Below are 12,655 nucleotides of genomic sequence, written 5' to 3'. Positions count from 1 at the left end.
CACAATGCTTGGCAAGTCCATGGCTTCATTATAGTAAAAATTGTCACACCCAGAGCCTCTGCAGTGTGACAGGCTCTATGTGCTTTGTTCCTCATGACCCTGGCACCTGGGCCATATCTTATGGTGCAGGGGAGGGTACCTGAGTCCTGGGTTGGCCAGTGGCCTGCAAAGTATTTGGGCTTGAATTTTTTTCTCCAAATTGTGATGATAGTAGTTAAGTCTGTCTCGGGGTGGTAAAGTGGAAGATCCATGAAAAAGTCAATTAGTTAATAGTGGGAGGAAAGCTGAAAGAGACCAGGGAGAAGGCAGATCCTAGAGGTCATGTGACAGCATGGACCCTGCTGAAGTGGAAATCAGGTGAAAAGTGAAGCTTCAGAGGAGCAGAGGACAGAAGCACAGGCAGAGGGAGAAGCTGAGTCACAGACAGAAGAGGAACCTGTGAACATCTACTGGGGGTAGAATGACAAGGAAACCCCACTGACACATTTGCCTTTTGCTCCCGAATCATCTTCTAATATCCAACGATACACTGCAGTTTCCAAGCCTATATTTACGTGTGTCTTCTTAAAAGGGGCTTTGATCACTTGAAGTGATTTGAGTGAATCTCTGTTCCTCTTACTCAAAAGAGTTTAATATGATGCTCCATAAAAACTAAAGACTCACTTCTTATGTGATCAAGACTTACAAAAATATATTTGAAAAAGATTTTCTGCCCCTACTTCTTGCATTTTAAATATGACTTAAAAAAAAAACCCAAGGCACTGTAAATACCATCAAGTAGTAAAAATTATAAAATATTAAAAATACCTGTACTTAAGGGAAAAAACAGTCTCCCCAATTTGATCTCATGCTAATAGTGAAACAAATAATAAAAGAAATCGAGTAAATGTAAGCACAGATACTGTAAACATTGGTGTGTTCGTTAAATCACTTAGCTTTAAAAATTAGGCTTAAAGCTCAAAATTCTACGGAAATTACATTTATCTTGAAGAATATCTGGTTGATGAAATAATATAAATTAAATAAACACAGGAAAGAAGTGCTAGGACAGTAACATTTGGGTCATTGAGGCTCTGGACATCAATTTAATAAAGTTACGATGAGCAGGTGGGAATTTTGAGGGTTAGCAAACTGTTTTGTGGGTTGAAATGTGTGTTTTAATGAGTTGTGGCACTAAATTAATAGCCTCATCTTTGTGCTGAGACTATGCCTTCTCTCTGGAGGTTAACCCCAGATTCAGTCGTTACTGACTAAAATAGGAAGGGTAACTGGGCTGACGTGGGACTCGGAGGCTCTAGTCCTTGAGTTTCTACAAACATGATTTTTCAAGAAAGAGACAGGAATTTTTTATTTTGGCTGCACCATGGGTCTTGCAGGATCTTAGTTCCTTGACCAGGGATCGAACGCATGCCCTCGGCAGTGAAAGCATGGAGTCCTGACCATTGGACCGCCAGGGAATTTAGGACTTTTTTTTTTTTTTTTTTTTGCGGTACGCGGGCCTCTCACTGCCGTGGCCTCTCCCGTTGCAGAGCACAGACTCCGGACGCGCAGGCGCAGCGGCCATGGCTCACGAGCCTAGCCGCTCCGCGGCACGTGGGATCTTCCCGGACCAGGGCACGAACCCGCGTCCCCTGCATCGGCAGGCGGACTCTCAACCATTGTGCCACCAGGGAAGCCCCAGGACTTTCTTGATTCTTGTTTTCGAATGGAAACAAAATTTATTTAGGAGGTGAAAAGAGATTATGGGCATTGTCTTTATACAAGGGTTGTATAAAGTTGATTACTTAACTGTACACTATGTGATGCTTACATGCATTTTCCATGATAAAATACTGGCCACAAATTTATATCCATAAATTACTTACCTGCGTCTCTGCTATCATATTTTCATCGGGTTTTAGGTGGACAGTGAAGGCCTCTCTCATCTCTCTTACCCCATCGAATATTACTTCAATTTCAACAATGTGCTGGATTTCTCCCTCCTTAAACTCAATTTCTACAAATGCAAAATCACAGGTTTAAATCTTTTACATAGGAATATGTGAAGTTTTTCTTAAGCTTCTCTGACAGTGATCCACAATGAGAAATATATTTCATATTGTGGCCCAGTATACTTACGTGTATATGTTTGTGTGCACACGTGAGTGTGGATAAAATGGAATAAAAAGTTTTAAAAACATCACCTATTCTTACAATATGCATTGCATTCTAATATTTTCTATTCTATTCCATTTTATCCAGAAGAAAATTCTGATCATAAGCTACTAAATTGATTTTTTGACCCACAGTTTGAAAACATGCAGAGTTATGGAATAGACAATCAACAATTTGATATCGGCACAATCAGACAAACTCACCTCTCATTTCCCAGAATTTCTAAACCAACAGGACATAAGTGAAATATATGATCACAGGCATTACTGAGTGTGAATAGTATTTTCATTATGTATGTATCTAGAAAAGCTGGACATAAAATTGTTGAAATTTTTAATATCATGTCAAATTATATTTTTAAAAGACTTCTTTCGGTTGTTGACGTTAATCTTGGAAATTCAGCAATTTTTTTAAAGAAAAATGTTAATGGTGTTTTTTCTCTCACCCTGTCGCTCCTCACTAAAAATAATTCCTTCATTGTCATGAAAATTAAACCCAATAATGGTAATCCTTTTTTAACCATTCATTCTGAGATTCTTAAAATGTTAAAAAATTAATTGATTTTATTGAACTCAAGAATAAGCAGCTGACCAAACTTGAATAAACAATTTTGTTGGTTTTACAATGCCTTGTGAAAAACTGGTTCAGAGGAGAAAATAAAGAATATAATGCATAATCATTCCAATCAGAGACGATAACAGACGCTGCTTTCTCATGTAACGGCGGTATTCAATCATTATAATTCTAAATTAAGAAATCCTTTAAAATGTGGCAGAAGAAAATGTGTCTCCAATGTATTTTTCTTTTCCTACTTCCATCAATTATGAAAAGGATCTTCTTCTTTAAAATTGTGTTTGTAAGCCAGACTCATCTTTAAAATTAGTTCTGTTTCTGGGTACAGCCATTTTCCACACTGGCCTTAGCCAGTTCTTTGATACCATTAGCCTTAGATTTCTCATGCCCCAAGAGGGCGTACAGTCCTCGTTCCAGAGGATGAAAATAGCTGATCACTTCTGGGTCACCAATTTGTTTGATTTGACCTGTGTGAAGGTGCAATGAAAATTTATTTTCTAACCCTTCAACATCTGGGGATTTCATAGAAAAATACAGATGTTTTAGATCTTTTGTACTTTTCTGCCTGGCAACAGTCATCTGGCTATGACAGTACAGGTCTTTCTCAGCACGGAATGGACTTTCTGGTTGAAGAACATTTCCATCACTCCATCTTTCCCTCACACTTTCCTTGCTTCCCTCATTTTCATTGCTTGTCTTGGCCTTGTAAACATTTGAGTTTTGTAACCCTCTGAATTATATAAACCTAGTTTCTGAGAAGTTGAAAACTTAAGTGTTTATTTTAAATGCTTAAATTAATTGTTTTCTTACAGTATACATGCTAGGTGATAGTTGTTTCCTCAGCCACTTTAGACTTTTTTTTTTAAAATAAATTTATTTATTTATTTTTTGGCTGTGTTGGGTCTTCGTTGCTGCGGGCGGGCTTTCTCTAGTTGTGGCGAGTGGTGGCTTCTCTTGTTGCAGAGCATGGGCTCTAGGTGCGCGGGCTCAGTAGTTGTGGCTTGCAGGCTCTAGAGCGCAGACTCAGTAGTTGTGGCGCACGGGCTTAGTTGCTCGGCAGCATATGGGAACTTCCTGGACCAGGGTTCGAACCCATGTCCCTTGCATTGGCAGGCGGATTCTTAACTCCTGCACCACCAGGGGAGCCCCTAGACATTTTTAACCCCAAAATATTTGGGTTAAATATTAACCAAAAATATTTCAACGTTTATTCTATATTTAATTTTTTGTTTACCTCAATTTGGACCATAAAAGGAGAAATTAAAATATATTTCAGGAAAGATTATTAAAATTTTTTTATAAACACATGTTGACATTTATAGGATAAAAGAGACACAGGTTGATTTACTGTTATTTAAGTTTTCTCTGATTTCATTTGTCAATTTACTATATACATGTAATTTTGTTTCTGTCTTAGCAAAAAGAATTGTTTTCTTTATAAGAAAAGCATCTTCTGTTAAAGATCTTGTCATCCACATTTAGAAGGTGTTTCCTTCATGTAAAACATGCTCATTTTAGAAATAGTTATTTTAGATTTTATAATTTAGCAGCTGATCAGTTTTTTCCTCTCTTTTTGGGTTTTATGCATATATTTCCAATATATTATCATTCTTTACATAGAAAATAATATGAGGATAACTTTGAAGCTCTACAGTTCATCAAACTTCTACCATATGTGCAAAGAAAATAAGTGTTCCTTTGTAGAAGATGCTAGTTTTTCCAACTGTTTCATTAATTCTATTACTGATTCTGTCACTTCCTAAACTTTGTTCTCAACTGAGCAGACCAAGATGAACGCCTGTAGTCTATGATCATCAAAAACTGTTGGCAGTCTCTATTTTGCCAGTAAACAACCCACAGGGAGAGAGAAGAACTGACTTGTTTTATACTCATAAAAGTAATGGGTGAAATGATCCAAAAGTTTGAAGAAGGAGAGGGATGGATGAAATGTATTCATTATGAGTTCCTAAGGCCCAGAGAATTCATGGGCCCTGTGGTTGGTCATCTGTCCCCCTTTTACTGTCCTCCATTAACATTAAACTTTCTAGCTTGAAGTTTTGCATTGTTGTTGTTCTATGACTATCTTCTTGGCTATCATGCACATTTTCAATGCAATAGGATATTCAGGAAAATTGTTATTTAATATCGGATTGCCATAACGCAGGGAAAACCCACTGAAAATGAAAGGACTGTAGACTCAAAACAGAAGATCATCTAGCACACTAACTCAAAATTTCCCTAACACAGGTACCCAGCAGTCAAAAAGGGAAACTCTGGAAATAAATTCCATTGACTTTGTTTTCCTGAAGGAGATTAATTTAAAGGAGTACATGTATTTGTATTTCAGTTGGATGGATATCTCTCTTCCATTTTCTCAAGGGTACCAGCACTAACACAGTGTGAGCACAACCCATCTGGACACGGGCCCTAGGAGCCCCCATACCTTCCGACACAGGGTGATAGTCCTTTCCAGACGTGGCTGAACCGTCCTTGGTGTGAACCCTCACAACGGAAACCTTTGAAGTGTCTCCTTGGCGAATCACTGGAATTTTTATAACCACCGGCTGTCCTGGTTCTTTGGGTTCACTGACGCTAAATTTGGTTTCTCCAAATTTAATAATTGTCTCTAAAACAGTGGGAGACACAGACAAATTAAATTGTAAAGGGAATGCTTTTTTTCTCCACTTCTAATGGTTTTTCTGTTTCCCATGTGGGAGGAGCTTAATTATATTATTCTCTTGCCTTCCCTCTGTCCCCTCACTCAGTATCACTGGTGTGTCATGAGAAACTGAGCATGCATGGCCCAGCTCCTTCCTTAGCAATTAACCAGCCCCCAGAAATCACGTGCTGTGGGCTGTGTCTATGCGCCAAAAATTTTACACGAGTGGGCCACTGACTAAGGGAAGGGAAGGAGGAAATTGTTGACCCAGGACGACCTGCACCCAAGGGTATGTGAGGAGTAGGGAGGTCTGAATGCCTGGGATTTAGCATTTAGGTATCAACCATATTCTTCAACATAATTTTCAGTTTAAATGGTTTATTTCATTCTCCACTTATCTTAGTCTTTTTCCTATTTCTCAATTACTTTAAAAGCCAAGTCAGAAAGAGGGGGTTATTTTCTGAGCCACCTAAAACTTTAATACAGATGGATTTCAGTTCCTAATTTACAGTTGAACACAAGAAACAGCTTCTTACTATCAGCATCATCTCTGATCCTTATCAGAGTTTCATTTTGTTCACCAACCACAGCTCCAAAAGGGGAGTTGCTTTGTGGAGTGCCAAGAACCAGACGGAGCTCCTCTACCTCTTCGTATAGTACGTCATCCATCAGCTCAAGGATACAAGGCTTTTCAGTCTCACCTGGAACAATAATAACGACAGCAGGGCAGTCACATCCCGTAGGCCATAAGGGAAGCATCTGCGACCAGGAGGTAAGCCCCACGAGGGCAGGGATGTTGCTTTTTTCCCTGCTGTATCGACAGCGCAAGGAACAGTGTCTGGCATGTAATAAGCCTTTGATTAATATTTGCTGAATGAATGATGAGGTTTGAACATATGCAATGACAGGCCCTATTTGTACAGGGAGTTCTTTAATGCCTGTCTTAAGTTCTGTCACTTATGTCTGAAAACAAGGGGAAAAGAGGAAATGCCAATTTTATTTACAAATTTCTAACATTATGATCAGGAGGCAAATTTAGCAACTTTGTACTGGTTGGTCATTGTTAATTTGACCACAGCACATGTACCTTGTACAATTATTGGATCAAAGTGGTCAAATATTTTATGACATTGGATACATATTAAAAATGTGACATCTATTTCCTTTCATTTCTGTCATTTGAACATTAAGTCTTTCCCAGTACTGTGAAACCTACACATTTGATATGACATCATCTGCTGCATAAAGTTTGAATAAACAATATAGCACAGCACTAGAAACTAATCAATAATTTGATATGGAAACCAAAGGAACATTCATTCACCCTGTTAATCTACCTCCCTTTGTTATCATTTAGTGCACATTAAACCATGTCATAAGCTTGCTGAAATCCAGAACCTGTATTTCCTTGATAGATATTTCACACCCAAAACGTGGCTTCTGCAAATTCCAAATAAAAATTGCAAGCCAAAACTTACCAGGGTGGAAGGTGATGGTGGAGAGATCGGTGTTTGGGCGTTCTTCAAAGTCCATCATCACCTGTGCAGACCCCTGGCGCGTATAGCATCTCACGGAAGACCTGTACTGGATATCTCCACTCCTGTGGATCACGGCAACTATCTGCCCATCATTTTCATTGCCAGTATATACTCGCTCTTTGAATTGCATCTTAGGCACTGAAAAAAAATACAAGAAAATAAACATATGAATCAAAGTGGATAGAAATGTAAGGAAAACGGCATTTCAGAAAACATGGTTTCGTGGGAAGAATAATGGAACAGAAATGAGAAGAACTGGAACCAACTCTCCACTCAGTCACTTGCCAGTGTTTTGGCCTTGAGCAAATCACTTAACTCAGTATTTTGATTTCCTTATCCTTGTAATTTTGCTCTGCCTATTTTGTGGAGTAGGAAGATGCAATGAAATGTGAGAAAGTAGATAAAACCAGAGATTTTAAGATGTCTGTATCTATATATGTTGCTTTACCATGAGCTTTTCAGAATTTCTTGATATGAATAATATTAAATATTGTGCACATAATCACATGCATAGTTTACCTGGACCGTGTTGGAAAAGTTGACAATGACTATAATATTATATATATTACATAATAGAAAGTGACACCTATACTAGGTCAATTAACTACAGGCCTCATTGACAATAGGTTAGACTCCTCCAAGCAATGTCAGGATCATCGTGGTAGAAGATTATTCAGAATTTTCTTGTGATGACGTGTCAGAGAGCCCTGCCATGTGTCCAGAAGCTTACTGCTTCAGAACAGTGTCTTTGGCACATCATTAGGGGAATTTCAGGAGTCTGGGAGTAAGGAGATAACAGAAAATGTCTTGTGTTGAGAAATCAAAAAAGACCGTTAATACTCAAGGGTTTGTGCAACCCCATGCGGTCCCACCCATCTGTGGGGGGGAGTTCTTGACACACAATCAAGATATTGATAGCAATCTCATTTTTTTAAATTTGCGAGGAAGACTGAAAGTTTTCTTCTGAAGCTGTTTAATTCTATCAAAATAATCAGGATGAGAAAGTAAGACTTGGTCAGCTAAGGTATTATTATGGGTTGAGCTGTGTCCCCTAATTCCCAGGTTGAAGTCCTAACACCCAGTACCTCGGAATGTGACCTTATGTGGAGACAGGGTCTTTACAGAACTAATCAAGTAAAAATGAGGTCATTAGGGTGGGCCCTAATTCAATATGACTGGTGTCCTTATACAAAAGGGAAATTTGGACACAGAGACACACATAGAAGCTGATGTAATGACACACAGGGGAAAAGATTGCCATCTACAAGACAAGAGGGAGGGCTGGAACAGATTCTTCTGTTGCATCCCTTAGAAGGAAGTAACCTTGCTGATACCTTGATCTTGGACTCCTAGCCTCCAGAACTGTCAGACAAGAAATTTCTGAGTCTGTAGTACTTTGTTATGGCAGCCCTAGCAAACTAATACGGGTATATAAACCCTAGTTTATCATTTTACTTAACATTTATATAAAGTCTACCATATCGCTTTACTTATCATCATTAATTAATAAACACTCACAATCTGAGACAGAATCATTTATGGCCACCGTGGCTTTGCTGGGATCACCAAGGGCAGCATTCATAGGCATTCGAAGCACAAGTTCAAATTTCTCAATTCCCTCCAGCACCGGTTGTCCAAGATCATCCAGAATGATAACACGAACAGTCTGCATGTTGACTCCAGGTGCAAAATCTAAATTACGACTGATTCCCACATAGTCTGTTCCAGCTATGACAGTAACAGAAGAATTTTTCAGTTGGGGACTAACTCAATTTAAACAAAATTATGAGAAGCAAACTGTGAAGATATATTTATAATCCTTTTTAAAATATATAGACTAGCATACCGTTACAGAAAATACATTTAATGAAATGCAAAAGATTAGTATCTAACCTTTTGGTTATTGAGATGGTAGATCAAAGATCAGGTTCTGAACATTGTCTTATCTACGTCTAACAAGTTATTTACCTTTAGTTATTTTAGCTTTCTTATAGTTTTTTCCATCTATTTTGGAATTCTCAAATAGAACTAGTAAAAATCAGGTCTAAAAATAACCAGCATATCAATCATTTGATTATCATAAATTATATATGAAATATAAATATTGAAATTTTGTTATCATTAGTTAAATATCCAAATCTATTTTCAGAAGCTACTACAGAACTTTAGGTGTGTGACTGCCTGCTGGTTAAAACAACACATTTCAGATACAAGCTTTCGTCTGACATGCTTCACCCACACCTGCCCCAGAGACATATTTGGTTTTTGGCTTATTATTTTTCAGACTGTGGGGCGCATACTAGTGTTGACATCTCCATTTATGTTCTAAAGTAGTTAAAAAAACAAAACTTTCTCTTAATCTTTAGGTACTACATCCATAAAGACTGAGAAGAGGGGAGAGTGTTCAGTATTATTTCTTCCTTGTTTTCATACCTTCTGCTCTTCTAACTCTCCTTTTGTATCTGTTTACCTCTGAATATGCAACTATATTTGAGTATGTGTCTTTAATTCATTTTTAAAAGTCTCTGTATCTGAATCTCACTGTGGTTCTTTCCGTGTTTTTCTTTTCCTCTTCTTCTTTACCTTTATTCTCATCTCTTTCTTTGATTTGAATTTTCTCTAAAGAAATGACTAATTTGGCTAAACAAATGTTTATTGGACACCGGCTACATGCAAAACACTATGCTGGTTCTACAACACTTAAAAAGTGAAAACTTAAGGGTGACATAAAATGGGATGAATGGTATGCATGATGAATGTGTGATGTGTGCACGATGTACGTGTGTGGGCATGTGTAAGAGATCGTTTGTACTGCTGGTCATTTAGATGGGACAAAAAAGGAAATTTCTTATCTTATGCTTGTCCTAGCTTTAAGATAAACTTTTAGCAGATGTAGATTGCAGAATAAAAGGCAAGCATGTGTCGGCTAGGACAGATTGTACAATGAAGTGTAGGAAAAGTCTTTGGGTCCCAAGTATTTATGGGGACGTTTGTTTAAAATGAGGAAGGAGCCAAGCTAGAGATACATACCTGCATGATACTTAAATGCCACTAGATTTCTCTGAGGGTGGCCTTCACGATTATTCTAGTTGTGCATATGATGTCATAATATTCAACGATGGTAGATTTCCCAAGTATAGAGAAGCAATTCATGCAAATAAAGGCATTCAAATGTAGAGTCTTTGACTTATATGTTTATAACACAGCTTTTGATTTGTGGCCCTCTAGATGTATTTTCTCACAATAGTAAATAGAGCCTAGATTTGCCAACTATACAGTAATAATTTCAGAAAAAATTACATTCAACCAGACTGCTTAAACAGAAGTGAAGTATTTGGGCTTTAAGGTACTTCATCATGGCAAGTGGAAAATTGTAGAATACTCAAAAGAGTTGCTGTAGGAAACTGCTCACCATCAGCAGAGGGAGGGTCTGTCTTCTGAGACCTCACGGTGACGCTAGAAGCCTGGGACAGGTCAGTGCCGGCTCTCCACACCCGCACGTCCACAGAGCCTATGCTCTCGTCCACAGGGTACTCGACGTCACCAAAGTAGAGGATGGGTTCTGTTAAGAAGGAAACAGAAACCATTTCTGTTACGTTTACTTTTCCACATCAAACTGTACGATGAAATTCCAAAGAACAGTTCGCTTCATCTTATCGACTTCCTTATACCATCATTTTTTTTTCCTTTTAGCAAGATAACATCTCTTTAATCTCTAGACTTACACAGTTTTCAGATCAAAATGCCTCTGTTGAAAAACAAAAATATATATGGTAAAGTGTCTAATGGAACTTTTTTTATTGCTTATTTTTGTTGTTGTTGTTTTGCTGCGTTTTGTTTTGGCGGCGCTGCACGGCTTGTGGTATCTTAGTTCCCTGAACAGGGACTGAACCCCCGCCACGGCAGTGGAAGCACCGAGGGGACCACCAGGGAATTCCCTCTGATGGAGCATCCTTATCCTGAGGCACATGAGTTACTTTGTCCCCTGTATGTGGGGTTATAAATGGCTTCTAAATGTACTTCCTAAAAGTTTAGCTGGTAAAGTAGCTGCAAAACGAAACAAAACACATAAAGCTGAAATTTTATGTATTTTGCCGGACGGCTCATTTTCCTGTCTCCTACCGCGTCATCACTCTGGAGACTATTTGCATAACGACATCTTCTAGTCCATCAGTCCACTGTCTTTGGGCCTCTTATAACCCCTAGAGAGTTAGCCCCTATTGGCATAACTAGACTACATACGATTGGCATAACTAGAATATATATGATTATGAGTCCTGAAGACTTTAGGACATGATAGTAGGTTACCTATAGGGTTTTGGGGGTACTCTATACTGAGGTTCCACTAGAGAAATAATCTCATACCAAGGGGCTTACATTTTTTTTTTTTTTTTGCGGTATGCAGGCCTCTCACTGTTGTGGCCTCTCCCGCCGCGGAGCACAGGCTCCGGACGCGCAGGCTCAGCGGTCATGGCTCACGGGCCCAGACGCTCCGCAGCATGTGGGATCTTCCCGGACCGGGGCACGAACCCGTGTCCCCTGCATCGGCAGGCGGACTCTCAACCGCTGCGCCACCAGGGAAGCCCTTACATTTGTTTTAAACGTGTATGAAAATCATGTGACTTAGGCCATTAAAACAGGACACACACTTTGGAGACTTTGTATTTTTCTCCAGTATTGGCTAACCATCATTCCCTGATTCTACCCGTGACCAGCAGTTTACCTCGTGAGACAGCTGCCAGAGTCTGAGAGATAGCAGTCAGCTGAGCTGACTAATGAAGAAACCTGGGAGACAATCTGTGAGCTTTTAAAAAAAATTCCCAAAACTTATTTTGAAATATTTATAGGCTTGTGGGAAATTGCAGAAATAGTAAATGGAGTGTATACTTTCCCTATTGTGAGCTTATCAACAAAGATCAATTAATTGAGTATATTCATGTGATAAGGCAAATAGTTCTTGACTTGAGACAGTTTAGTCATCTGTGTGTGGTTTTAAGGACTCCAGAGATCCAAGTCTAAAAGGTCATGCAACTCACATCAATGTTCCCTAAAACACAAGGTCATTCAAGAGACGACTCTCACGTGTCAGAGCATTTAACTGAATTACCAAACACAAAAATGAAACAAAACCCTACAATTATGGCTCACAACCACAGGAAACCCATTCTGTGCACTGCTCGAGTAAGGATTCTGTATTTTCCTTCCCCCCAATAAATGATCTTTATTGAAACTGGAAAGTTGTGTTTTCTTTGTCCCTTCATATGCGAGCATGATAGAAAGCACAGAGCTCCCTGAACTCTTGAATAATACAAAAGCAACCTTGGAGATTTTGCTGCATATTTTGGTTCACGGGGTGATAAATCTGCCCACAGCTTACTTTCACCTCCTCATCCCTTCAGCCTGGACAGTGCTAGGGCCTGTGAGTGGATGTACACAGATGAAGGGATTATCTTATTCACCCCAGCCAAGGTGGACCTCAAATACAAGCCAATAAATTCCTTACATTTCTCACGCTGAGCAGGGGGCAAAGGTGAAGACGAACCCTGAAAATGCTTATTGTGACCAGACGACCACACCAAGCACATCTGTGTGTCTTTTAAAAGGCTTTTGCGATTATTGCAGAGGCCTGATCATCTGCATCTAGTGAGTGATCTAAGCCTCTTCACATTCCTGGCAAACCGCATCATTGTACAGATTAGATTTGAGTTATGGAAGATATCTGTGAAATGCA

At 39.0% G+C, this 12,655-nt stretch overlaps 1 protein-coding gene across 3 annotated transcripts in view; it reads right to left on the bottom strand.

Moving 5' to 3' along the window:
* FREM2 (FRAS1 related extracellular matrix 2) overlaps positions 1-12,655 on the bottom strand; it is a 158,291-nt gene that overhangs the window by 34,237 nt on the left and 111,399 nt on the right. For all 3 annotated transcript variants that reach the window (XR_002176668.3, XM_019936699.3, XM_073795094.1), the window contains exons 7-12: positions 10,337-10,486; positions 8,443-8,652; positions 6,865-7,062; positions 5,923-6,087; positions 5,171-5,353; positions 1,866-1,996 (exon numbers count right to left, since the gene is read on the bottom strand). Coding sequence is in view for 2 of the 3 variants with exons in the window: in XM_019936699.3 (XP_019792258.2) it covers positions 1,866-1,996; positions 5,171-5,353; positions 5,923-6,087; positions 6,865-7,062; positions 8,443-8,652; positions 10,337-10,486 (1,037 nt within the window). In the remaining variant the exon portion in view is untranslated. The remainder of the gene's footprint in view (positions 1-1,865; positions 1,997-5,170; positions 5,354-5,922; positions 6,088-6,864; positions 7,063-8,442; positions 8,653-10,336; positions 10,487-12,655) is intronic.

This window comes from Tursiops truncatus, chromosome 18 (genome assembly GCF_011762595.2).
Source record: "Tursiops truncatus isolate mTurTru1 chromosome 18, mTurTru1.mat.Y, whole genome shotgun sequence".
NCBI classification, from domain to species: Eukaryota; Metazoa; Chordata; class Mammalia; order Artiodactyla; family Delphinidae; genus Tursiops; species Tursiops truncatus.
This window is presented reverse-complemented; position numbering and strand designations above follow the sequence as displayed.